The sequence below is a fragment of the Brachyhypopomus gauderio genome, chromosome 5, assembly GCF_052324685.1.
Source record: "Brachyhypopomus gauderio isolate BG-103 chromosome 5, BGAUD_0.2, whole genome shotgun sequence".
NCBI lineage: Eukaryota > Metazoa > Chordata > Actinopteri > Gymnotiformes > Hypopomidae > Brachyhypopomus > Brachyhypopomus gauderio.
In genome coordinates, this window is record NC_135215.1 from 25,791,615 (window position 1) to 25,815,965 (window position 24,351).

The 24,351-nt window shown below is 42.4% G+C and overlaps 1 protein-coding gene across 3 annotated transcripts in view; it reads right to left on the reverse strand.

The window, feature by feature from the left end:
* Nucleotides 1–2,453: 2,453 nt before the first annotated feature.
* Nucleotides 2,454–24,351, reverse strand: part of nell2b (neural EGFL like 2b) — a 51,505-nt gene continuing 29,607 nt past the window's right edge. For 2 of the 3 annotated variants that reach the window (XM_077006747.1, XM_077006746.1), the window contains 7 exons: nt 19,101–19,223; nt 18,857–18,952; nt 10,337–10,477; nt 9,823–10,016; nt 9,564–9,740; nt 4,830–5,060; nt 2,454–3,090 (listed from right to left, as the gene is read on the reverse strand). In XM_077006747.1, the coding sequence (XP_076862862.1) occupies nt 3,049–3,090; nt 4,830–5,060; nt 9,564–9,740; nt 9,823–10,016; nt 10,337–10,477; nt 18,857–18,952; nt 19,101–19,223 (1,004 nt within the window). In that variant the 3' untranslated portion in view covers nt 2,454–3,048. The other variant, XM_077006748.1, reaches the window with a different exon arrangement.

Sequence of the window (24,351 nt, forward strand, 5' to 3'; positions counted from 1 at the left end):
TTCCCTTTTGTTCTGTCTTTCCGCCTTGGTTATTGTCATCAGCTGTTTCTAGTTTGGTTTCTCATTATGTCATGTGACTTATGGCTCTGTTTGGTGTTTTTGGTTGCAGATCATTGTGGTTGTGAGTATGCTACGTCGCTTATGCCTGTTTATGGATAGTTGTGCCTGGTTCTGGTCTGTGTTAGTTAAGTGCTTCCTGTAGTTTGTTCTGTTTAGTCATGTCTACCTGTATTGGTTATTGTTTTTGGTATGATGGATTCACTGGTAATGACCTATGGTGCGTTTCCTAAAATGTTCATAACTCTAAGTACTTTGTAACCTCGTACTTATGAATATTCTTAAATTTACGAGTGTTTCCCAAAAGTCTTCGTAACTTACGTCTTATAGTTGTTCGTAACTTAAGAATATTTGGACCCATTCGTAACTCATTAAGTACTTCTTAAATTGAAGCTCACGTGCATTTCTTCCTCAAAAGGACAGAGGCCGCTAATTTCACTCGTGCTGGTTTTAAGCATGGCATTGTGCATGCATTTATGTGTATTATTAGCCTAGTATTTTGTTTTGAAGTAATTAACCACATATACCACATTAAGTGTCAACAAAAATCAAATGTACTACTGAATTATTTCGCTTTAGCTGATATGTTCCCAATATTTAATTAAATCTCTCTGTTCATCATCGTGCAGTTAATAGCCTTTCAGACTTTCACAATTAATGTATTCTTTGCAAAGAAATGGCTACAAGTTGGCCTATTAAGCTTGTTTTAACTTAACCAATCAAATTGATTGATTAATCAGTAGCACATATAAGTAACTTGGATTAAGGCTAGCAATTGTGCTTGTGTGATGAACATGGCAGCTCTTTAAAGAGTATTGGCTTTGAATAGAAGACATACTGAAGATGACTTAATCCACAAAGCCATGTAGTTCGCCTGAGTGCAGGACAGTGTTTAAATATGAACCCCCTAGATTTTCCGGATGATGTGCTGTGTAACAGATTCCGGCTGCATAGGGGGAGATCATGGTCCTCCTTGACTTACGGTGCAGTTACTGACAGCCCTCCGATTTTATGCCACAGGTGGGTTTCTGCAGACGGACAGTGATGCCCACGGACTAAGCAAAGCTGCTGTATCTAAATGTGTGCATGCTGTTACTAGAGCATTCTTTTGCCATGCAGCAACATGTATAGAAATTCCAAAGTTTAGGGATGCATTACATCAAACCAAAATGGGTTTTCGTGCAATTGTAAACATTCCTGGAGTAGTTGGTGCAGTGGACGGCACTCTCATCCTGATCCTGGACACTCCCAGCCTCTTGAGCCCAATCTACACCTGCCATAAGGGCTTCTCTGCTTGGAATATACAAGTAATATGCAACCACCAAGGCCTCTTTACGGACATTGTGGCCAGGTGGCCTGGGAGTACTCATGACTCCTTTATCTGGGCCAATTCAGGAGTGTGTTAGATGGCTAGGTACAGTGCATTTGATGGTGGACATGTGCTAGCTGACAGTGGGTATCCACGACAAAGCTATTACACAGGTATTTTGTGGTGTAAGTGTTTCAGGTGGAGCTCTCTCTCTGGCCCTGGAGATGCCTCAGGACTGCTGCTACGTGGAGGTTGTCCTGGGTATGTGAGCCTTCAGGCGGGGTAGATGGAAACTCACCCAGAGACACATTATACCCCCGGGTATCCCTTCAGTAGCTGTGGGGCCCAGTATCCCCAGTGCATTCTCCTCCTCAACAGTAAGGGCACTTGTGGATATTTGACCTCCACCATCTTAGCCCCCTCCTTTCTGAGTTCTGACCCCTTGTTTTTGGTTGGCTAGAGACGTTATGCCACATGCCATGCCTAATCTCTTAATTCCACTACATGCACTGATATTCTTGGCAATATCGTCCCATTTTTGTTTAGTTTTTTTCTGAATTTGAGGAACTTCCTTGAGCTTTTGAAAACAGTATACTTTTGTTTTTTTCAACTTCGTCTACCATTTGGCTCAGTTCACTCAACAGAGTTTCATTTTCTCTGCTTGTTTCCTATGGTTTTAAATAAGGTGTGAAAGGTTAATTGTGTTCCCTATTTATAGTCTTGATATATGCCTACGATCAGTCAGAATTGCAAAGGTAATAGTTTTAGACTTCTTCTCATTTTTTTTCTTGTACTTAAAATTTCAACACTTACTAGTTGTTATAAGTTGTTTCAACTTATTAGCTGTTAGTTTTTATGATTGTCATTTTCCCAATGATACTTTTGTGTCGTAATAATGAAAAACTGTATGTAAATCGGTGGTTCGGTTTTCGACCAGCGGAGCTTTTCCAGTGCAGATGCAGAGGTGGAGTCAACAAAGAACTACTTAGAACTTGGAGTGAATGCTATAGCTTTCAAAGGCTGGAGTGCCCTCTAAACAAGAATGTGTAGAATAAAATTTTTACAGGAGCAAGCGGAGGTATTGGTTTCAGTGGAAATCTTTATTTCGTCACCATTACACAATATCAAGCCACCGAATAAATTAAACAACAGTTCAACAAAAGGTACAACATAAAACACCCAAATGTAGACATGTTTCAGAAAATGATATCAAACAAGAAAGCTAGTCAAAACACCAAGATCTTACTTTTCTCTTAGGAACAATCTGTGGTACTGCAAAAATGGTCCACGCTGGATGCAACCATGCTCAGGAGGGTATGGATGTGGTCTATTTACAGGATGGGTTTCCTACTCGCTAGTTTCAAGTCTTCCTGTCTTCTCGGACACATATGCATCAAGCGTGTCTGAGTTCAAGTGCCTTCTTACACCAAGTAATTACCCTTACGTCTCGTTGGACCTCTAATACAGGTGATCTATTGCTGAGCGAACATTGAGCGAGCACGGTGTTACAGAATGACATAAAAAAATCTTTCTCTAATGGAAAATTATATTGTACAAGATGAGAGGCAGAGAGACAGAAAGACAGAGACAGAAAGAGCGAGCAACAGTGCAAGAGCAAAGAAAGGGGAAAAAGAATAGGTCAATGGGGAAAAGACAGAGAGAGTGTTGCCTTTTGAATGGCACTACAGGCACAAAGGATCCACAGAGCAGCAGACGTGACCATTCTGTAGGGAGAGAGCACAAGGTGGGGTGGGAGAGGAAGAGAAGGGAGAAACACAAAATGTCAGCACAGAAAACTGACAAACTAACGCACTCTCGTGACTGCTAAAACATTTTTGTATTGCATTTGTACATACATTCACTCACGTGTGTGTGTGTGTGCATGTGTGTGTGTGTTTAGGACTGTGAGGAGAGTGTGTCCAGTTCTCTCTCTTTCTCCGCAGACTCTTTTTCCCACTGCTGATGCTGTGCCCTTGGCCAGCTATTCAGCTTCAGTCTCAGTAGGCAGACGGAATCGGCCCGGCCTTTGAAGGTCTGTGCTCCATTTCACTGTAGCTTCATGCCTGTTGACTCAGTCCACTAACCAGACCTTTCCCTAAGCATAAACCTCTGCGTGTGTGTCAAGCTTGATGTTGACCTTCGGTCAGTGGGACTGTCCATTAACAAACAAAAAGAATTGGGACTGTTCGTTGGACTAAATAGTCTGTTGGTGGTGAATCATAGTCTACGCCAATGCTACACTATTGTAATCTGCCATTTGCCAGAGAATTGTGGTTTTACATGTATGGTCACACGTCATACCATGTGATTTTTTTTTTTTTCCTTCAAGCATCTCATTTTGACTTCTGGCCTGGTATTAAATGCTCCCTGTCTACGTGACTGATGAAAGTAGCTGTTATGTAGAGGGAGGGTGTCTGTTCTGCTCAGTCTGTAATTCTTAATTAGGCTGCAGAGCATTCTTACAACTTCTACATCGCTATATATTTCTCAAGGTAGCATTTAGGGGGAAGGAAACAGTTTATTATTCTATTAATGTATATTTGTAATGTTTTGTATTCATTTTTACATGCAAATAAACTCTTATTATTTCATATGGTTTAAGACCCTGTTTGGATGGGATTAGTATGACACAGTGTAATGTAATTATTAGCCACATTACCCAGTTATTTTAGTCCTGTTAAATCCATGTCAATGTCAGTAATTTTTACAGACTGCATACTCTGTAAAGACTCGAGCTCATTTTATGTACTATAAAACACCCGTTAGAAATAACCTCAGGTTATTTTAATGGCCGTGCCAACTGCCTTGTCAGTAAATATTCCATTACATCCTGTGGAAAAGAAGCTTTCTCAAACATGAAAGTGCTTGAGGAAGAATTTTCCAGGCATTATATATTCTTTGGCATTTACTTGCCTTTGTTCACTTTAGGTAAATTACATTATATATAGCATGCTAATTCAAACTCTAGTTACTAGAAACCAATGTACAGTTTAAAGAATCATTTATATTAAATAATTTAAGCAGTTATATTAAATATCATAATTTTGCATCAAAGATATGTGTAGGATTACAGTCAATCAAGAATGCAGCCCCCATCAAAGTCTCATAATTCATTATTGCCATAATTAGATGATTAACTAAGCTCTAATACAACATTGTTTGTAAGCACTGAAAGCTAAGCATTACACAACTTTTTTGTGCGACTGTAATGTGTAAATTTAGAAGCCAATTCCATCTCTGTAATTTCATTCATACCTAGATTGCTTATTCTGTGTGAATCAGTCATAAAGATTACAGAGGTTGTGCAGTAAAAAATGTCTCTGTAAACACATGCCTGGAAAATGAATCCTGGCAAAATGTAGACATGAGCAGGATATTCAAAACTGGTTATGTGATATGTGTGCATGTTTGTATGTGTGTACATAGGTGTGTGTGTGTGTGTGAGAGAACATGGGCGAGGTACCTTGCACTGACAGAGTGAGCACTCTGTGCCGTGCTTGGTCCAGGCGGAGCCACTGAAGCGCGTGACACCGTGCTCGTCCACGCAGGTGTCGGCCACGCCATTGTGCAGCGTGTCCGCCTGGCACGGGTCCGCCACACAGCGGGGGCAGCACTCGCCCTTGGGCACGGCCACCAGCTCGCAGTCGGGGGGCGCTGCCGCACATGCCACAGGCCAGCAGTCCACCTCACCGCGCTGACGGAGACAGACAGAGAGACTCACCCACACGCATCAGTACCACATACCGCCACCGGTCACAGGAAGTGCGCGCAGCAGGTCTTGGAATTAGGGGTCAAGCTGTAAACAGGATGCTTGCAGGAACGGATATGAGAGTATGTGTCATGTTGGAATTGTGTTGTGTGTTTTTTATTAGAGGTGTACTTCAAATGCTACACAATTTCTATCAGTTTTGTCTTTTTTTCTTTCTTTATATCTACCTAGCTGAATTAGAATGGTACATTTATTTCCAAAGTCCAGCAGCACACTAATTATACCTCCAAATCTAATTGGCCTTGGAACTCGAAACACAATGATGCTTGGGATTAAACCTGATAAAAGACAATACAAGAACAGAGCAGAACCATGTGACACAGAAAAGACTTCATGTACGGTCAGTGTCCTGCGACCCTGGGGCTGTTGTGAGGGTAGACCCAGAACAGAAACCAATAATAGCAGGTAAGCAATATGATTTTTGGGGAAGTAATGTCTTTCTCACAGACACACACACACACGCATGTGCACGATCGTGACATGATGCGTCCAGGTGACGTGTCAGGATTTATTGAGCTTTGGATCCTCTGGGACAGTGTGCAGCCCTGCAAGGATATTAACCAGCACAATGCAGCACAGGGAGGTTGAAGACAGAGGATACACTAGGTTATGAGGCTGGACAGCTGACACATGATGAAACTTGTGGTCTTTGTGCTTCTGAATGTGAGATAAAAAGACAAGTCAAGGCAGACTGCACTGTCTTCAGTCAGGATTCTTTTCCCTATTGCCGGCAGCGCCGTCACTAGGGTTCGTGATGTCAGCACCCAGAGGGGCCCTGGTTCTTGCTAATGTGTTAGGGCGCTCTCGGGATACGCAGCTCACCTCACAATCTCATTACACAGTTATGAGCAAAATCTCATTACCTGAGCTCCCAGCTTAAGCTCCGCCACAAAAGTGCAGTGGGATTCCTGAGGACAGAGACCCGGGTGCTGCGCAGTGACTTTGGAAGGAGTAGGCTGGATTTCACTTTGGGGCTTTTAGGTTTAATCTCCCATTAGAGTAACAGAGGGGTTTAGAACATGTCATTTCCAGTGTCATGTCTGGTATCACTGGCTCAAAGTTGAAAAGTGCATGCTGGGATGTGGATCTCTCTCCCCATTACCCACAACCCCCCTCCTTCTCTTTTTTCTGTCCTCCTAGCTTCATTGCAGATCCTTTTGTCTTGTATTCCACACTCATTACCCTCTTTGTTTTTGCACTGTAGGAAGCACAATATCCCCCCTTCACTTCTCTCTCGGTACTTCTCCTCTCTGTCGCTCATGTCCCCCACACCACCCACACCGCCACTCTCACAAGTCCCGCGTTCCACGTGTACTCCGCTTCCGAGGGAAATATAAAAAGAAAACTAATGAAAGAAAAGCTGGCTTGGAGATTGTGAGATGCTGGGAGAGTGTAATGAACAGAGCAGAGGCACGCGGCAGGGGAAGACGGTGAGATCGAAAGAATGAGAAATCAAAGTGTGCCCCGTGTGAGGTGAGAAGAGGCCCACGTGCAGAAGGAGGCCATGCCAGACGGTTCAGGACCTGACACAAGTCGTGCGGCTCCAGGAACGAATGAAGGGATATCAGCTTCGATGTGTCTGGGAATGCAAGCTGACTAGGCGACCGCGTCCTCCCACAAGCAGAATGGGCGTTTTACAATGACCTCATTTATTGCAATTGTTCATGCTTCTGTTTATTTTCTTCTTGTTTTTCTTCGCATTCCTGGTATGTGCACATTTGCAATGCTAAAATGTGTTATGTTGTCAAAAGTCAATGTGGATATTCAGTTCCTAAACAAATGTAATAAAACCAGAAAATCTATTACTGCGACACCACATCCAGCCTCACCAGAGTTGAGTCTTATTATAATTATTATATTATACTATATTGCCAAAAGTATTCGCTCACCCATCCAAATGATTGGAATCACTTCCATGGCCACAGATGTATAAAATTAAGCACCTAGGCATGCAGACATTTGTGAAATAATGGGTCGCTTCTCAGGAGTTCAGTGAATTCCAGCGTGGAACTGTGATAGGATGCCACCTGTGCAACAAATCCAGTCCCACTATGTCGTCTGCGTGTCGTTATGTCCATGTATGGATTTCCATGGGTGTGGGTTGTCTGTGAGCGTGTTCGTAGTATCACCTGTGCCTTGTCTCGAGATCACGAGGGCACGTATTAATCACCTATTTAATGTGCGTTCGCGCAGTGTCTTGTGCTCGTCTTTGTCTAAAGTTTCGTGTCAGCGTGAGTGTGATTGTGGTCTGCTCGCGCTCCACCCGGAGCTTTCACGTCAGAGTCCAATAAACGTTCCATGTTCACCGTGACCGTCGTGGTGCTTGTCTCCTCATTCCACGCGTCACATCACCAAGGAGATATCGGTGCACACCCCAAACTTTGCTTTCTCGGAAAAGAAGTTTCTGAATATTTACACTCTGAAAGGACACCTTAAAATGCAGTTTTACTTCTTCTTCTTTCTGCAATTCCCATTTAGGGGTCGCCACAGCGAATCAAACTCCTCCATCTGGTCCTGTCCTGAGTGTCCTCCTCTCACACACCAGCCACTCTCATATCCTCTACCACTGCATCCATAAACCTCCTCTTAGGTCTACCTCTCCTCCTCTTGCCTGGAAGTTCCATTCTCAAGACCCTCCTACCCATATACTTCTCCTCCCTCCTCTGTACATGTCCAAACCATCTCAATCTCGCTTCTCTAACTTTATCTCCAAAACATGCTACATGTGCTGATCGTCTAATAAACTCATTTCTGATCCTATCCTTCCTCGTCACTCCAAATGAGAATCTCAACATCTTCATCTCAGACACCTCCATCTCCCTCACCTGTCTCTTTGTCAGTGCCACTGTCTCCAGTCCATACAACATAGCAGGTCTCACTACTGTCCTACAGATCTTTCCTTTCATTCTATCCGACACCCTTCTATCACAGATCACCCAAGACACTTTATGCCATCCACACCACCCTGCCTGCACTCTCTTCTTTACCTCTCTTTCACTTCCTCCATTACTCTGTACCCTCGACCCTAAGTAGGTAAACTCGTCAACCTTCACCAAATCTCCTTGGTGAAGGTTGACAAGTTTACCTCATAAACCTCAGACAAAACTACGTAAAAAAAACCTGCATACATGTGGATAATTCCTAAATCCTATAGACTTTTATGTACTTTGTCTAGACTCTCACAGACAAGGCTCAATAATGACTGCGTTATGCAAATCATCGTCTGCCACATTCACAGTAATATTATACTGTGTTTTTTCTTCAGTAGATTGATTCATGACTCATGCAATGCTGTTAACGCTTGTGGTTTGATTTATAATGCACAATTAAGTATGCGTAATGTTAAGTGCTTCGTAACAGTTGAGCATAAAGGTTAATGAGGACTATTTGTTGAAGTCAACCTCAAAGAGCAGAGCAATTACAAAAAGGGAGGACTAGCTTGTATTGTCTGGCCTCTATGGTTGTTGATTAGCCTAATTAAGAAAGGGAGCATCTCAGCTCTCTTTCACAGACACATTCACTTCATTTCGTATCTTGTGTTTGTTGGAAAAGGTGGCTTTTTACTCTGCTCATATATAATACAGCAGTTTTGTGCAGTGTTTCCTACAAAAGTGTCCGGTTGCAGAATTTAGGATTTTTGTCTTGCCAACTGAGTATTCGGTGCACATTTGACAAAGGCTTCCAATTCTCTAGCTAAGTGCTGAGATCCAGCCAAGGCCTGCATCAAGGATGATAAGCAAGGACATAATTCATTGATCCATTAGGACTGTAATTACTATGCATTTTGTGCATCTGCTTGTAGAAGTGCCAAAATGGCCAAATTTTCAGTGTTGTACTGATATAAATGCTGCATTTTTTAGCCAGTTGCAAAAGTGGTTCTTATTGTAATAATATTTTTTGTGAAAATGTAATTTTCCCAAATGTACTGAACTCTTACCTTACACTGCCTCGTTTAACAGAGCCGCTATAAGAATACCCGATTTCATTATGCCAACTGCTCAAGGCACGCCGTGATAATTTAGCACAGCCTCATGACTGTCTTGTCCCACACAAAGACAGGGGCTGTGTTCGAAATAGAATATTACATACTACCGGCGTACTGCTTGGGCCCCAAATCAGTATCCAGTATGCAAATAAAAAAAATTATTCCAGTACGCGAAACATCCCCGGATGACATACTACTTCCACAAAATATTCCAGTATGCAAATAGAGCTATCGTGTGGTGTACTGCATCCCATCATGACCCCGTAGTATGCTCTGCATTTGTCGCACACTGGAAACTGTACTGCATACTACTATGAAGATCAGGATGCAGTATCCAGTATATACTGAGTGCAGTATACAGTATCCAGTATGTAGTAGGCTATTTTGAACACAGCCAGGGCCTTTAGCATTAAAGTTAGTGCGATGCATTCTGGAGAGCTCACCAGACACTGGCACTGCTGACAATTCTCCACCCAGGTGTCGCCGTTGCTGTACGTCAGAAGGCCGTTCTGGTGTAGACACTGCGAGCTGAGGCGAGGGTCGCACTCGGGACAGCACAGCACGTCGACCGTGGGGTTCTCACAGTCGCACACCATCCGTCTACACATCACCAGGCCAGACTAGAGAAAGGGAGCTATTCCGTTATTCCCACGTCGCACTAGCCTCTTTTCCCTGCTAGCACGTGTGGACAGCAGCGCTCACCTGGCAGGAGCACACTGAGCACCTGTCATCGTCCAGCACCCATATCTGCCGGTTGTGCTTCACTTTCCCGTCATGGAGGCAGTCCCCCGTGCAGTTCTTACCGTGAGGGCACCGACAGTCGTACCCGCCGTCCACGTTGAAACACACTGTGTCGTTAGCGCAGCTGTGCCTTCCCGTGGTACATTCGTCGATATCTGTGAAGCAGCGAATGGAACAGAAGGTGCCCGACACATTTTACCCTGAAGACTGCTAAGTGGGATTTCTGAGGGACAACAGATTGCGCGTGCTGATTAAGCTTAGAGAAGATCCATGGACAAGACTCGACTCTAATAACATTTACCACCAGTTTTTAACATACGTTTCAAGATTAAAGCTCTCAGAGCACAGCTGGCCACACAAGCACCAGCAAGCCATGAAGATTTTCATAAAAGTTACCAACAGCTGACTTAAAATTGCTAATAGTGAATACATTTGACTTAGTTTAGAATATTAGACAAAACCTGGCACCTCCTACCTTCACATGACTCTCCATTAGCTGAAAACATCCCGTTGTCATGGTAGCCATCACGACATTCGCAGTGATACCAACCGGGTAGGTTAACACAGGTGGCTCGACTGTCACACTCTACAAATCCATCAGAGCACTCATCGATGTCTGCCATATTGTCAAGAGAGAAAGTAAGAGTGAGATGGAGGGAGACATCCGAAAACCAATTGTTCACAGTTTTTTACTATAAGCCATGTAATTTTCGCTGTCCAAATCTTGATTGGCTGCTACCTACTATTTTAAAGTATAGAATACACTTTGTCAACTTGGTAAAAAAAAAATGTCAAACGGGTTTTTGGAATATTTGAGGTATGCGGTGATTTCGGCGTGTAGTCTGCAAGATACTAATTGGTGGGCATAAGGCTTTGTCGTTAGAGAAACTAGCTATGTTAGCGTCGTAGTTCCATGGCAATAAACAACTTAGCAAAACCAAGCATATCTTGGTTGATAGAATACATTTGGGAAGAAGGGGGAAATAGCGTAATTTTTTCTGTTCCCCAAACTATTCCTATAATATAAATAGCCATTTTCAAAATGTAAAAAACAAGAATTTGTGAGGCACCCGTGGTAAAATGTGGTTTTTTTAATCCTTTCACTCATGTGTGGAGAACCAAAGAGTTTCTCCAGAACACCATATAACATTTGACAAACAGCAGTAGTGTAAAGCAGTCCACATACAACAATACAAACAGTAAAAAATATAAATATATATATGAACAAAACTATTAATAGACTATAGAAATCTACAGCAAGAGTGAAATCGTCTATAAGCCATCAAACCTTTCAGCTCTGCTACCCCATATGCCCAATGTATCAAAAACCCGATTCACCTCTATTACACCCCGCCCCACCCTCAAGTGCTGGAGAAGAGAAACGAAGACCCTGACAAGGTCATGTTAGCTAACAACCCCACCTCGGAGCCCTCAGCACTCGTCTATTAAATAGAGGTATTCACAGTCACACCTCAGTTTTCCCTCCATGTCCTTGAGCCCTGCTGTCACAAAGCAGCATAGCAAACGTCCTTCATGGAATCTGTCAATTCCGGAGACACTTCAGTTAGAACGGCATTCAGTTTTTAAGAGGAACTGAGGGGTTTGCGGACAAACCAGGAGTTTATCGCAACGCTAACCGTGACATTGCTTTTGAAACCATCTTGTTCTCTTCCTCTCCTGAATGGCAAGACTCCTGTCTGATTTGTGGATGCTATGCTTCTATGGCTGTCATATTCTTTGTGCTGACTGAAACGACTTTTAACACCATTCACTGCCAGGTGTATAGGCATTAATGAAAATCATTCAGAGCCAGGTGTATAGGCATTAATGAAAACTGACTGCGTGTCCTTGTGCGTGCATGGAATGCACGAGAGTACATTTACATTTGTGCAAAGCAGGGAGGGAGGCAGGAATGTTTTAATGTGTTTCTGGAATTTTAGGGCACATACTGTGCAGTCGTTACTAATATCACCCCAATTCATATTTTCCACTCATTATGAAGACCAGCCCAACTAGAGGTCAATTGACAGTGTGGGAAGTTAAGAATGTGTCAAGGAACTCAGATCGAAGCAGTCTCCAGGCCGCAAAAAGCCCTATCGTTCTGCCGAGAAGAAAAAAAAGGAATTTCTAATTTAATGAGCTGTGAAATTTCCTCACAACAAAGAGAACATCTCCCCTCAAAGGAATTTCCACACCATTCTTACAGATTCTACCCCTAAGATGTCACATCACCATCAGCCAGTCTATAAAACAGAAGCAAGAAGGGAAGGGGGGTGGGGGTTATACTGCCACAACAACACAAATGACACTGAATAATAAACAGGAGTAGGCAGTGTTACAGATGACATTTATTCATTTTCTTCTCTCCACACTCCCCTTTTCCCTTTTTCCCGGCCTCCCACCCCACCCACAGTGGCTCACAAATGTATACATGCGGCCTTTCCTCAAAGGAGAGGCTGGCATTTGGGCTGTCGGAGAGCGGCAGGAGCTATTGATTGGCTGCGCTTTCACGGCCGAGCCCCCGTAGCGAGCGCTGTCCTGCAGCCTTGCCACTAATTTGTCAGGGAATGTCATGGCTCGACAGCACAATGCATAATCTCCATCTCATCCTTCACCCACCTCCCCACCAATCGAGCGGAGCCTGGTGGGCTCAGATCACCGGAGACACAGCACCAGATTCTCAGTCCACTGGAGGCTGGGCTTAGTAGATTATTATGAGTTTGCATGTTTTATTTGTGTAAACAAATGAATAAATAGATACATTCTAAAAAGAAGGTGACACATAAACAAAGGGTGGAAGATATATAATGGCCTGGGAATGAGAATGTTGTTACTCTTTAAAATCTCCTTATATGTGAACAGACAATGCAAGCTGTGCTGCAATCAAAATTGCACAATCATAGATTTTGTGGGGCATATGACTAGCAAATCGGATTATTTTGCCTCTATGTGTGAGGGGGCTACCCTTCAAGGTCTGCGTGTTAACATCAACAAGCATTCTTTAAAAAGTAAGTCAGTCTCTCCACCCGAACAATCTGTTTTGTCTGTCCCTCCCTTCTCATCTCCTCCCCTTGTCTCCGCCCCTCTGCACCAGCCTCTCGTTATGAACGGATTCACTCCCACCAGCAAGTCTCAGCAGAGTGAACTGCCAGACTGGGACTCTTGGCAAGGCCAATGGCTGTTGCTGTGTTGCTAGTGTGTGGGTGTGCGTGTGGGTGTGTGTATAGCACACACACTATTGAGAAACTGGCACAGAGGGGCAGGGAAAAGAGGATACAAGGACATATACACACGAGACACAAAGAGAAACTACACCTGTAACACAGGCACTACTTAATCCCTTCTTCAAGCTGTTAAGGCTGCAAGCTGTCAGAAGTTGTCTTGAAATACAAAACAAATAAATTAGCCTGCAACTGATCTGAAATATGTGAGTGTAGTTGCTGATTTGCTACCTGCGCATTTTTCTCCTGTTATTGTACTGGATGAGATTATCATCTTAAATTAGGAGAGATTACATTATCATTTTTAAAAAGGAGAATAAATGTTCCAGTTCCAGCACTTAATTTACTTTCTATTACTTTCTATTTTTATTCTACACAGCGATGATCTTCATTATTATTTTCTACATGAACATCTCCCTTTCATGTCTGAGGTGATTCGCTACCTTTCATCCTGAAAGAATCTTCACTTAAGCTTTTATTGGACCATTTTCGAATCACGTGTGCATATGAGCTTTTTTTGTTCAAAATAGGTAAAGTAAAAAAAATGAAAAGAAATATGAAATCTCCGTCATTCATAGAGATATATTCCCTTAATATCCCATTATAAAAATAGACTTCTTTTTATGGCTGAAGGCCCCTCACTAAAGTAGTGAAGTAATGAATAGTTCATGCCGTGGACTGTGTTTGACACATCACAGTGTGTGAGTCTCCTCACAGTAGGGAAAAAGGACTGTACTTCATCAAGATGGAAGACTTCTATATCTAAGGAATCTTGACCCTGGCCTGAAACTCTGACGATCCCCCATTTTCAACCTGAAACGTTAATACACAGCAGGAAACACAGCAGGAACACTTTAAAGTCAGTAATGGAAGTGGGATAATGAATCCTGCTGATAATGGTACACAAAGCCATCCTAATCACCAGTCACATGCCTGTCTCCGAACATTAGGTTATGTAACAGCAGCGCTTTAACTTATAAAGCTTTACTTAAAACTTTCTAATGAACAGGCTAATGCATTGTTAATGAAGCTATCCCTCAAGCACAGACAGTGGAGTCCATAAGGACATGTATATAAAGTTTTTGTGGTTTTGGATCTGTACTGAAAATCTGACTCGGAAGTGAAATATGCAAAATATCAGCCATAATTCGAGAGTACAACAGCAATGGGGGAAGGGATAAAAGCTGTTTTACCAGTTTCCCCATTTCAGGTAACCAAGAAAAAAAAGGGTACAAATGAATAGCTTGAATAAAATTGGCATTATTAGGACTAGGATCTGCTTGACATTTACAATCCACTGTCAGACCACCAGCAGCTGTTTCTGATGTTCTGTCAGGCTTATGGGAACCTCAATGTACAGGGCAAACTCTCCATTTCTCCAAAAAGCTTCAGCAGTATTTTGAGCTCACCAACCTCCCATAACCTCTGTGTCCTGTTCAGATTGGTGTCAGATGTCTCCAGAAACTTGTCCCACATCCTTAATGAAGACAAAGCAAGGTAGTTCCACTGTCAGCCATACATGTTCATATCTCATGTTCATATCTCAGAACATGATTAGTTCACACACACACACACACACACACACACACACACACACACACACACACACACACACACACACACACACACACACACACACACCTTCTCTGTCCGTAAGACTTGGTTCTGAAAATGTACTAACCTTTTTGTGAACTTTTCTGCAAACGCTAACACGCTCTATTGGCCCTTGAGGCTTACCAATGCTTTGTGTCTTGTGGTAAACCCTTTGAGGTTATTTTGGAATGTTCTTCTTTTTAAGGTGGTTTAAAGTCTGCTGTTACTGTTAAGTAGAACAATTCTCTCCTTGACTGAAAGGACTTGGCGAGTCGTTTTACAGTCTATTGCATCATTTGTTAAGCTCATTAGTGCCTTTTCACTTCTTAACAATGTACTGAACTGTTTGAGAGATGTTGAGAGATAATGCCACAAGACTCAGAAGCCTGATGTAAAATCTGCTTTAGCCTTTTCCTCAGACCTTTTATCACCAGCCCATGTTTGGTCCTCTACAGTGAAGGACCGGATATAAACGTAGATATAATTCCAACATACATACACTTGAACTGAAGCTGAGAACTTGCATTTTGAGCTCACATTGCTTCATCTTATTCCTTTGTTCAGTGTGCTGAGGAACAAAGTCAAAAAGAAAATTATAAATGGTCGAACATTCACAGTGTCACTGTTGAAATTAGATTGTCTTAAATGAAGTCAGATCAAAAGGTCCTAAAGCTCACTGAAGCTCAGAAACATAAAATGCACCAAATAAAACGGCAAACAAAAAAGGTCAAACATGCCTCATGAATACCCAACATGACAAAAGATGTTTAATTAAACTCACTGTGCTTGTTGAATGCTTGTTTTTAATCAGTATATGTACCTTTATGTTTCTTCCTAGGAGACAGTCCTAGCTACACAGAGGCATTCTGATTCTTCATTAAGAACTGAGGCCTTTCTTTGCTGCATTACACTGAGCATGGGTGTCCTGAAGTGCTGTGACTTCAGAAAGAACCAGCATAACCAAGGGAGCTCAATCACTGACCTCTCAGTAAGGACTAAAACATGGAACTCCATAAATTCAAGCCACTTCGGTCTCAAGAGCTTACTGTGATTTCCTCGACACATGTTTAAGAGGACAGCAAGAGATGTGGCCCCAGGCCCTGAACCCTGGGGAACTAATGTAATTGGGTTTTCTTTTACGGGCAGCATGTCTGCTTAACCTCTGCAGCTCTCCTTGTTTTTTTTTTTTTTAAACAAATTTTCACAATAGTTTTTTTTTTTTTTGGGGGGGGGGGGTTTAGGCAGTGGGCAAGGCAATTTTTTTTTTAGATCTGCTCTGCCCTGTGACAAGAGTCATTGTGTGTCATACAGTTGTTTATTTCATACTGGATTCACACTGGTAATCCATTTGCAAACATCTGGGAAGCAGGAGACACATGGTTTCACTGAAACAAAAGGATTGTCCTTATGCAAGGTGCCCTTACTCAGCACTCTGTCATGTGTGTTATGCCAGGTATGACCATCAACCAATCAGCCTCTTCTGAGAAGTTGTCTTCCCTAACCAACTTTAGTGAGTGAGAACATGATAAACCAACTAGAGTGTTATAACTGCACGAATTAAGGAAATCTGAACATGGTTAATTCTGGCTCCAATCTGGTCATAGGATGTGTATATTAGTTAATGTACTGTACATGAAAAACATATACAAATTAGGGCATACATCTATTGCCTCAGCTAGAACAGAAACTATTAACATTTTTATGGTAAGCATGAATATACGTGGTGACTGAACATCCAGCCATCTAAAAAGACACCTTTCAATAAGCCAGGCAGCTAACCAAATGCAAAATGCTCTTTAGTAATAAACCTGTGTACTGGTCAGGATACTGTCTGCTTTTTCTGAGGTGTTTGTCCATCAAGGGAGATTCAGAAACAGGTGCATATATCAATTCTATATAAGACTTTTTCGGTTAAAGAGAGCAAGATTAAGCTCCCTTATTTGATTTTAGTAAAGCTAGGTAATTATAATGAAAGAACATATTTGATCTGGATATGTCAAGGACTGCAACATATTTCAAAGCTCATACATTTCTTGATCTAGATCAGGGAAACCTGTATACATTTAAATAAAAATAAACACATCAAATGTATAAAGACTTCTCAATACTGATTTCATACCTTGACATATTATTTTGGATTAAAATTCAGTGGAACTGGTGGGTGAGAAATATATCAGAGAGCATAGTCTTGATTCCAAAAACAAAATGAGGCTAAAATCTCATTCCCAAATCTTTGTACTGTACGTTGCAACTTGTCACTGTGAAATCGCGATGGATCCAGTGCAGCTCTCTGGATCACCTCTTGTAGAGACCAGAGAAGAGTGCTTCTCAACGGGGGAGTTGGAGCCTACGCAGGCATCTGGAGGCAAGCATCAGACCGGTGCAGCTTTAATCTCAGCCTAACTTAGCTCAGCATGCTGTACACCTGTGGTATCTTTTGCATGGCCTTACTTAGCCGTGACACGTTCTTCTTACACTCTCCAAGAAGGTGCCAAGACAAAAATCTCTGAACACAGGTGACTTTGAGAAGATTGGAAAGAGTGAGCACCTTGTGCACATGCTCAAACAGTTATGGGGGAGATTAGAAGCAATTCAAAACCAGATGGAGGGGAGTCATGTTTTAAGCCCCCATTTCATGTTGGCTCATGTGACATGGACCCCACCAATCCCATTGGCTTAAACCCCATCTTTTAAGTCTGGAGTATTAACGATAGTAAGAACTCCCACTCACACTCATATTTCCCACAGTCTCGTATGGGGAGAGATAAATAGATGGGTAGATCAACATATAGATAGATAGAGAGAGTAAGAGAGAGAGAGAGAGAGAGAGAGAGAGAGAGAGAGAGAGTTCTTCACAGCGCACTGCTGTTTTTCTACCTGAGGAGAACATTTTGTTGTGAAGATAACTGCAGCTCAGTGGTTGTGTTTCACTAAGCACACATGTGGAATACCAATAACGCTATCCAAACCTTTCAGCTTTTCTTTTCTTTTTATGCCTGAAAATGTAAGACCTGGTGAAACTAATGGATTACTTTTCTATTCAAATCTGGGCAGCATTATTAGACAACAATAGGCATCATAGATATTCTACAACTGACAGGGGCCACCATAACAAAAGAAAAGGCTTAATAACACAACTCCCTTTTTAATGAAGAAAAGAGATTTTAGTAGAACAGAGCTTGGAGAGTGGTTCCTGAATATGACTGTGTGGCTTTTAAAAATATGGTCCATTTCATAGCATTTAAACACTTGAATAGTTACATTTCCCTAAAGACATGGTAAGATGAGAAATATGATGGGGACACTCTGCCAAGGCTAGAAAAATAACTGTCACTTTTTCAGTCTCACTGTCAGTTTCCCCCACAGAACAGGAGAATTACATGACCGGAGAGGAAGACAGCCAATCATACTGGGGTCCCACTAACTGGGCAACTCTCTCTCACAGCCTGGATGTTTTCAAACTCTGAATCCATTTCCCCCCTCTTCACCTTTCTCTCCCTCCATCTCTCTCTCTCCCTCCATCTCTCTGTCTCTCTCTCTGTCTGTGTCACTCTCATCCTAACCTGTCTTCATTCTCCTCCGTCATGACACTGTCACTCACACATAAGTGAGCGTGAGTTGTCCTGGCACTTGAAATGCTAGAAGAGACTCCAGCCAGATGTCCTGCTGTGGCATGATTATGCAATGAGCAACACACAACATGTACACACGCACACACACATATACACCCAGCATCCCACAAAATAAAAGAGGTGCCAATAAGAGCTTCCACCTACATTCTGCTGGCCCAGATGGTATTGCATCCTCAATAGTGTGTGTGCATGTGTGTGTGTGTGTGTGTGTTTGTGTGTGTATATGTGTGTGTGCGTATATGCATGTGTCTGAAATCTTCTCTCACTTCAATACTTTCTTCATTATCATACCATCCCCATCAACCCACCACATTCACAAAAAGAGCACCTTCCAGAATCTATTCAACATTTGATCAGCCACGCTGGCAGTGTGACAGTCACCCTCAAAACAAGCCCATATCTACTTGTAGGTTTAAGTGTTTGTCATCTTTCAAGATGCCATCCTCTGCACTTTTTTCACACCTCTATAACAGGGTCTTTTTTTCATGGATGTGAGGTGAGCTCAGAGTCATTGCGAGGAATATTGCGAGGAATTCGCTGTGCTCTTACCGGTTTCACATCTCCTCCCTGTGAAGCCTTGCTGGCACACGCAGGTGTCTGGGGCAAAGCAGGAGCCCCCGTTATGACACAGTCCATCACACTGTGCTGCAGAGCAACCACACACACGCACACACACACACAATCACACACAAGCAAATAGTTACTCGGGACCGAACCAATTAAGAGAAACAGAAAAGGTTGTGGTGTGTCAGCATGGCCTTGAGGGAACTGTGCTGAGGAGGTGAGGGCTCACCTCTGCAGACGGTGCCGTTACCCACGTAGCCCGGCTTGCAGGTGCAGCTGTGTCCGCCAACCGTGTTGAAGCAGAGTGCATTATCGTCGCAGCTGTGGAGTCCACTTGCACACTCATCATGCTCTAAACACACACACACACACACACACACACACACACACACACACACACACACACACACACACACACACACACACACACACACACACACACACACACACATAAAGACAGCAGCCATGAATATGGGTGTCTCACAATTCTCATTTCCTATCACTTTTACTATCACTTACGCAAACACGCCTGTTAATAGCCGGTACTGAGCAATCCAATGTCACAAAGGGAAGGAAGAGAGAAGGGGGTAGGTAAATCCACTGCTGAAATTAGCCTAGACGCTGAGACACATGGAAGCACTCAGCTGTCTCTGGCATGTCCTGACCCTCCGAGACAACCCATTCCTCAGTATACTAGAAATGCCAGCTTACTGTTTCTCCTTGTTCAGAACAGCTCATTATCATTTCCTACATGGGTAAGAAAAAAAAGTCTCCCTGGGGTCGCTCACGGCCACGGCACGGCATCTTGGAGCGAGGGAAGGACTCCGAATTCCAGAGGAGTCGTTTTGTGATTGTTGAAGAAGAGGAGAAGCTACCTGTGGGAGAATAGCACCCAGCTACAGTGAAATGATCCTCATTAATATTCACAAGTCTAGCACTGTACCGAGCTGTGCACCCAAGTCACAAGAGCATGTGCTGGGCCAACACGGCGCATGGGAGAAGGAGATGCTTCTGTGATGAAATACATTTTTATTACCACTAACTACTTTTTTTTTTTAAGAAAAGCCACAGACACTGTGGGTCTGCGATCACACAAAACCCAATTCTTCTCTTCCTCTCCAACCCCACTCCCCCCCACCCTATGCATCATCATTAACTTTTTATGAAGAGGTGCATATGTGTATACATTGCTGTTTAATACAGTTTTAGAATGCCAGAGGTGATATTTGTACTGATTTTGTAGATATTAATGTCTTCAGGCACCATTTATTTATGTGCAAAAATTAGGTGCACTGTCGCTATAAGGGCTTAGCGGCAACGGGGCGGGAAGCACATGTTGGCTTGTTTTTGGGGACGTGGCAGAAGCGAGCGTTGGAGAATTTTGGTAGCAACAGTTTTCTTACAGTGATTAGCGGTACAGTTTTTATTGCATCATATATTTTCAATGACCTAACCATGGTTTGAAAGTTTTGTTTTAAGTTTATATTTACATGTCAATGGCGGTGGTGGATCTGTCCTCTGGACTCATGCTACCTTTCAGGCATCTGCCACCTGCTTAGCTGACAGTAATGGCATTTAGTAGTGGATTTATGATGTTGGAGTGTGTAGATGTATGTGTGTAATATGTCATTTTTGCACTTCTTGTAACAAATAAACAGAGAAAAGGTTTTTTTTTTACAGTAACTAACACATTTGTAGTTTTTTACTTTTATAAAATAGGCCTAACCATTATTCATATTGCAGTGTAATATGTAAAATATAATTCTGTATTATGCAGAGTATGCTATATTGATGTCTAAGTGGACTTCGAACAAACATATTTCATATTGCCTGCCATTACTTTACAGAAAATGTAATTTAAATGGTCATGGTCATCCAAGGGAAAAACTGTAGTAACCTGTAAGAATATAATGACCTCTTTAACAAAATAATCAGATACAAAGCCAAAGCCCCAAAACGGGGCTTTGTGGGTTCTTGAATTGCATCTGCATATTGCTGCATAAAAATATGGTATGCATAGTTGAGCAGTAGCATGCTGAGATGTCATTGATGGGTGAAGCGTCCAGACCATTGATGTGCATGGCTCCTGGGTTATTGCATGGATAAAAGTAGAGCCGGTTCAATCGTGCCACTGGTGGATGAAATGGTTGTGACAACCTGCAACCAGGGCGTATCTAGGGTTTGAAAACACAGCTCAGCTTGAAGCCCCACAGAAATCCTCCCCCAAATGGAAACTATATACTCTGTGTGTGTGTGTGTATCACACACATCAGGTCTTGCTTAACAAATTGTATTGGCTACCTATAAATTTAATCATTTAATTTGAACTACTTTTATTTGCCAGTTATGGTACAGGAATTTGCTTTGACATGATGAAAACTGCTCCAGACTACATCCGTGACAGGATGCAGGTGCTGGCTTTACTGACTTTACTATGGAATAAATATACATATTACCCCAATAAAGACATGGGGTAAGAACACAAAAATGCAATTTATAGTATGTTGCATACGTAGTAATGTTAGGGACAAACTTGCCAGTATTAGGGTAAATGTGACTGGCGCATGTTCGTTGTAGAGTTGAAGAATGCAGGCTTTCTGTGGTCCTTCAGCAGTGATTACGCTTTAGTGTTCATTAACATTAACCAACATTTACATTGTGGGACGCTTATATGTGTTATGAAGAAAAAACAAAAACCTCCTGCAAAGTTATAGATATTTCAAAAACTGTCCCTAGTTGTGTCTTCAGAGTTTCTATATAAAATTGATTAGGATTGTTTGTCGATGAGATATTTTGTTGTTGTTGTTTGTTGTTGCATGTTCTTGTCTGTTCACCACTCATGTTTAAAGGGGACCATACAGCCTTTAACACAGTTGTCTGGAGTCTTAAAGATGTGTATTTAACATTGTTTGCTCAAAAATACGAGGATCAAACTACAGCACTATTCGCACCCTGTCAAAACGGGCCTCTTCAGAAATGAAGTTAAAATCCATGTTCCTTTAAATGCTAATGAGTTTTTAATAAAAAGGTTCACCTTTGGTGTAAAGGTAAATTAGTGCTCAAACCATCTATAGAGGTGCTCTGATAAGGGGCTGCTATTGACCCCTCTGGATGAAGAAAGGGGAGCCAAATCCGAACATCTTATTTTTAAGCCCATTTTCTGATGTAGGCAGTCCACAAAAAATAACTAGGCTGTCTTCTTTCAAGGTTGTGGGTAGACAGGTTCTCAAGACACCCAAATATATCTGCACAACCACTGAAAATGTGGATTTTCCATAATATGTTCTCTTCAAAAACAGTTTTGTGCTAATAACCCCTAATAAAAATTTTATTAGCAACTAATGTTCTGCCAAACTCTAGGGTTGTCCTGGAAGGGAAAAAAAAACATTCAAGGCTTGACTCAGTTTTTTTGTGGCTCAAGCCCTGAATAGGAAATGCTAGCGAGGCCCCTGGTGACAACAACAGATCACGACTCACACAGGCAGGAGAGAGCTGAGCTGGCCAGGAGGAGTCGAAGCAGTGACTACACAGAGATTGACTTGGGTGAGATTGCTGCACTGGTTGCAGACAACGGTGCAGTCCGGGAGTGGGCTGAGAGGTGTGGAAGTACTATGGCAGGGACATAGAGGACCAACAGGGGCACGATGGAGACATAACAGAGAGGTAAAAGAGGGGAAGCCTGAGGCAGTGGCATGTGAATGTGAGGAATTTCATGGGACACCTAGGATGGGACACCTAGGATGAACAGGCAGTAAGTTGGGATGAAAAGGGAGTGAAGAATTAAGGTGGAGCAATTGATGAAGGAAGAAGGGTTGGGATGAGAAAGAAGGGGTTAGGACATGGGGGCGGGGTTAGGGTAAAGGATGTCATATAGGTATGAAAGGGAGAATGGACAAGGAGGGCGGGGTTAGGGTGAAAGCTCCCATAGAGGGATGAAAGGGATTGTCAAGGGCGTGGTGTTAGGCTGAAGCATGTCATATAGGGATGAAAGTGGTAATTGTCAAGGGGCTGCAGCTAGGGTGAAGGATGTCATATAGGGATGAATGGGGCAATTGTCAAGGGGCAGGGTTAGGGTAAAGAATGTCATATAGGGATCAAAGGGGGAAAAGCCTGGGATGACGAGAGAAGAAGGGGTGGACATGGAGTGAAAAGGGGGAGGTCTCGGATGGAAATGAAACAGAATAGACATGAGTGAGCAGGGTAGGTAGACAGGTATCAATGAGGTGGTTGTATTCAAAGTAGGCACAATGGCTATTACAGAGCAAGCAGTGGGAAAAAAGCAGGCAAGACTAAATCGAACAGAGTATACATGCCCGTGTTTTGTGTCAAGGGTGGAAAGTGTTTATCATAGTGAAATCATACTATCAGATGTTGGACACCCGATGCATGTGCCCTTGCATGATCATAGGCTTCAAAGAGAGTAAGAATAGCATTATAGGATGTGCCCTTACTAGATAGGTCTACCACCTTTCCTGCTCATTCTAGTAATGTGAAACTCCTGATTTGAACACCTCCACACCAGCCAGCAGTGACAATGCTGTTGGTTTGCAACAGTTCGACAGTCATCAACAACGGGCAACAACTACAGATACTGGATCTTAAGGAACATCTTTGCAACTGGATACTGGATTTCCTGATAAGCTGCAGATAGGCAGAGTAAGCGTATAAACATCTGTCTCAGCAAGAAAATCCGGGACACCATGTACACGCTCTATTTCAACTGATATCATTCAGACAGTGCTAGTAGTATGAACATCTATTATCCCCAGGCCATTAAACTGCTGAATAGTCAATAAATACTGTTCAATCCCCCATTCTCAAGACCAGTCAATCACTTATGCTGACATGTTTTACTGCGGCTGCTTGTATCACTTGTCACTTTAATGTACTTGTATTTCTATTCTGTAAATTCGATCAACCTTCTGAACACATGTACTTTGTCCCAGTTTCCCATTCCTGCTGTCACTGTTCCTATGGCACCCATGCCATGTGTTCTACACTCTTGTTTTTGTTTTTCTTTTCTCTGCTTTGTCTCATGTTCTGTGCTCTCTCCTCCCAATAATGATCCCTACCTGTGTCTCATGAACCCTTGTTAGACTGTGTATATTTACGTCCTTGTGTTCAAGCTGGTCTTTGCGTAGATGCTGATGTAGTTCTACTACGTTCTCAGCTGGGTTTTCTTGTCTGTGTTTGCTTTGTTTCTTTTATACTGTACAGTATATTATGTATTTTGCAGTCTGACCTTGGGTTCCCTGACACTGGACAGTCTGTTTGGTTTACCCAGACAGCTGTGCTATGCATTATTGCCTGACTTTATTCAGAGCTGTCTGTGAAAGATATTGGAAAGGAAAATAACCAGATTTACTTCTTAACTATTTCTGCTAAAATTGTTTTGCTGACTATTTTGAATACTTTTCCTTAATGTATATTGTTTTTATTATATTTATTATATTGTATTTTTGTACTTTCTTGTTTCCTAT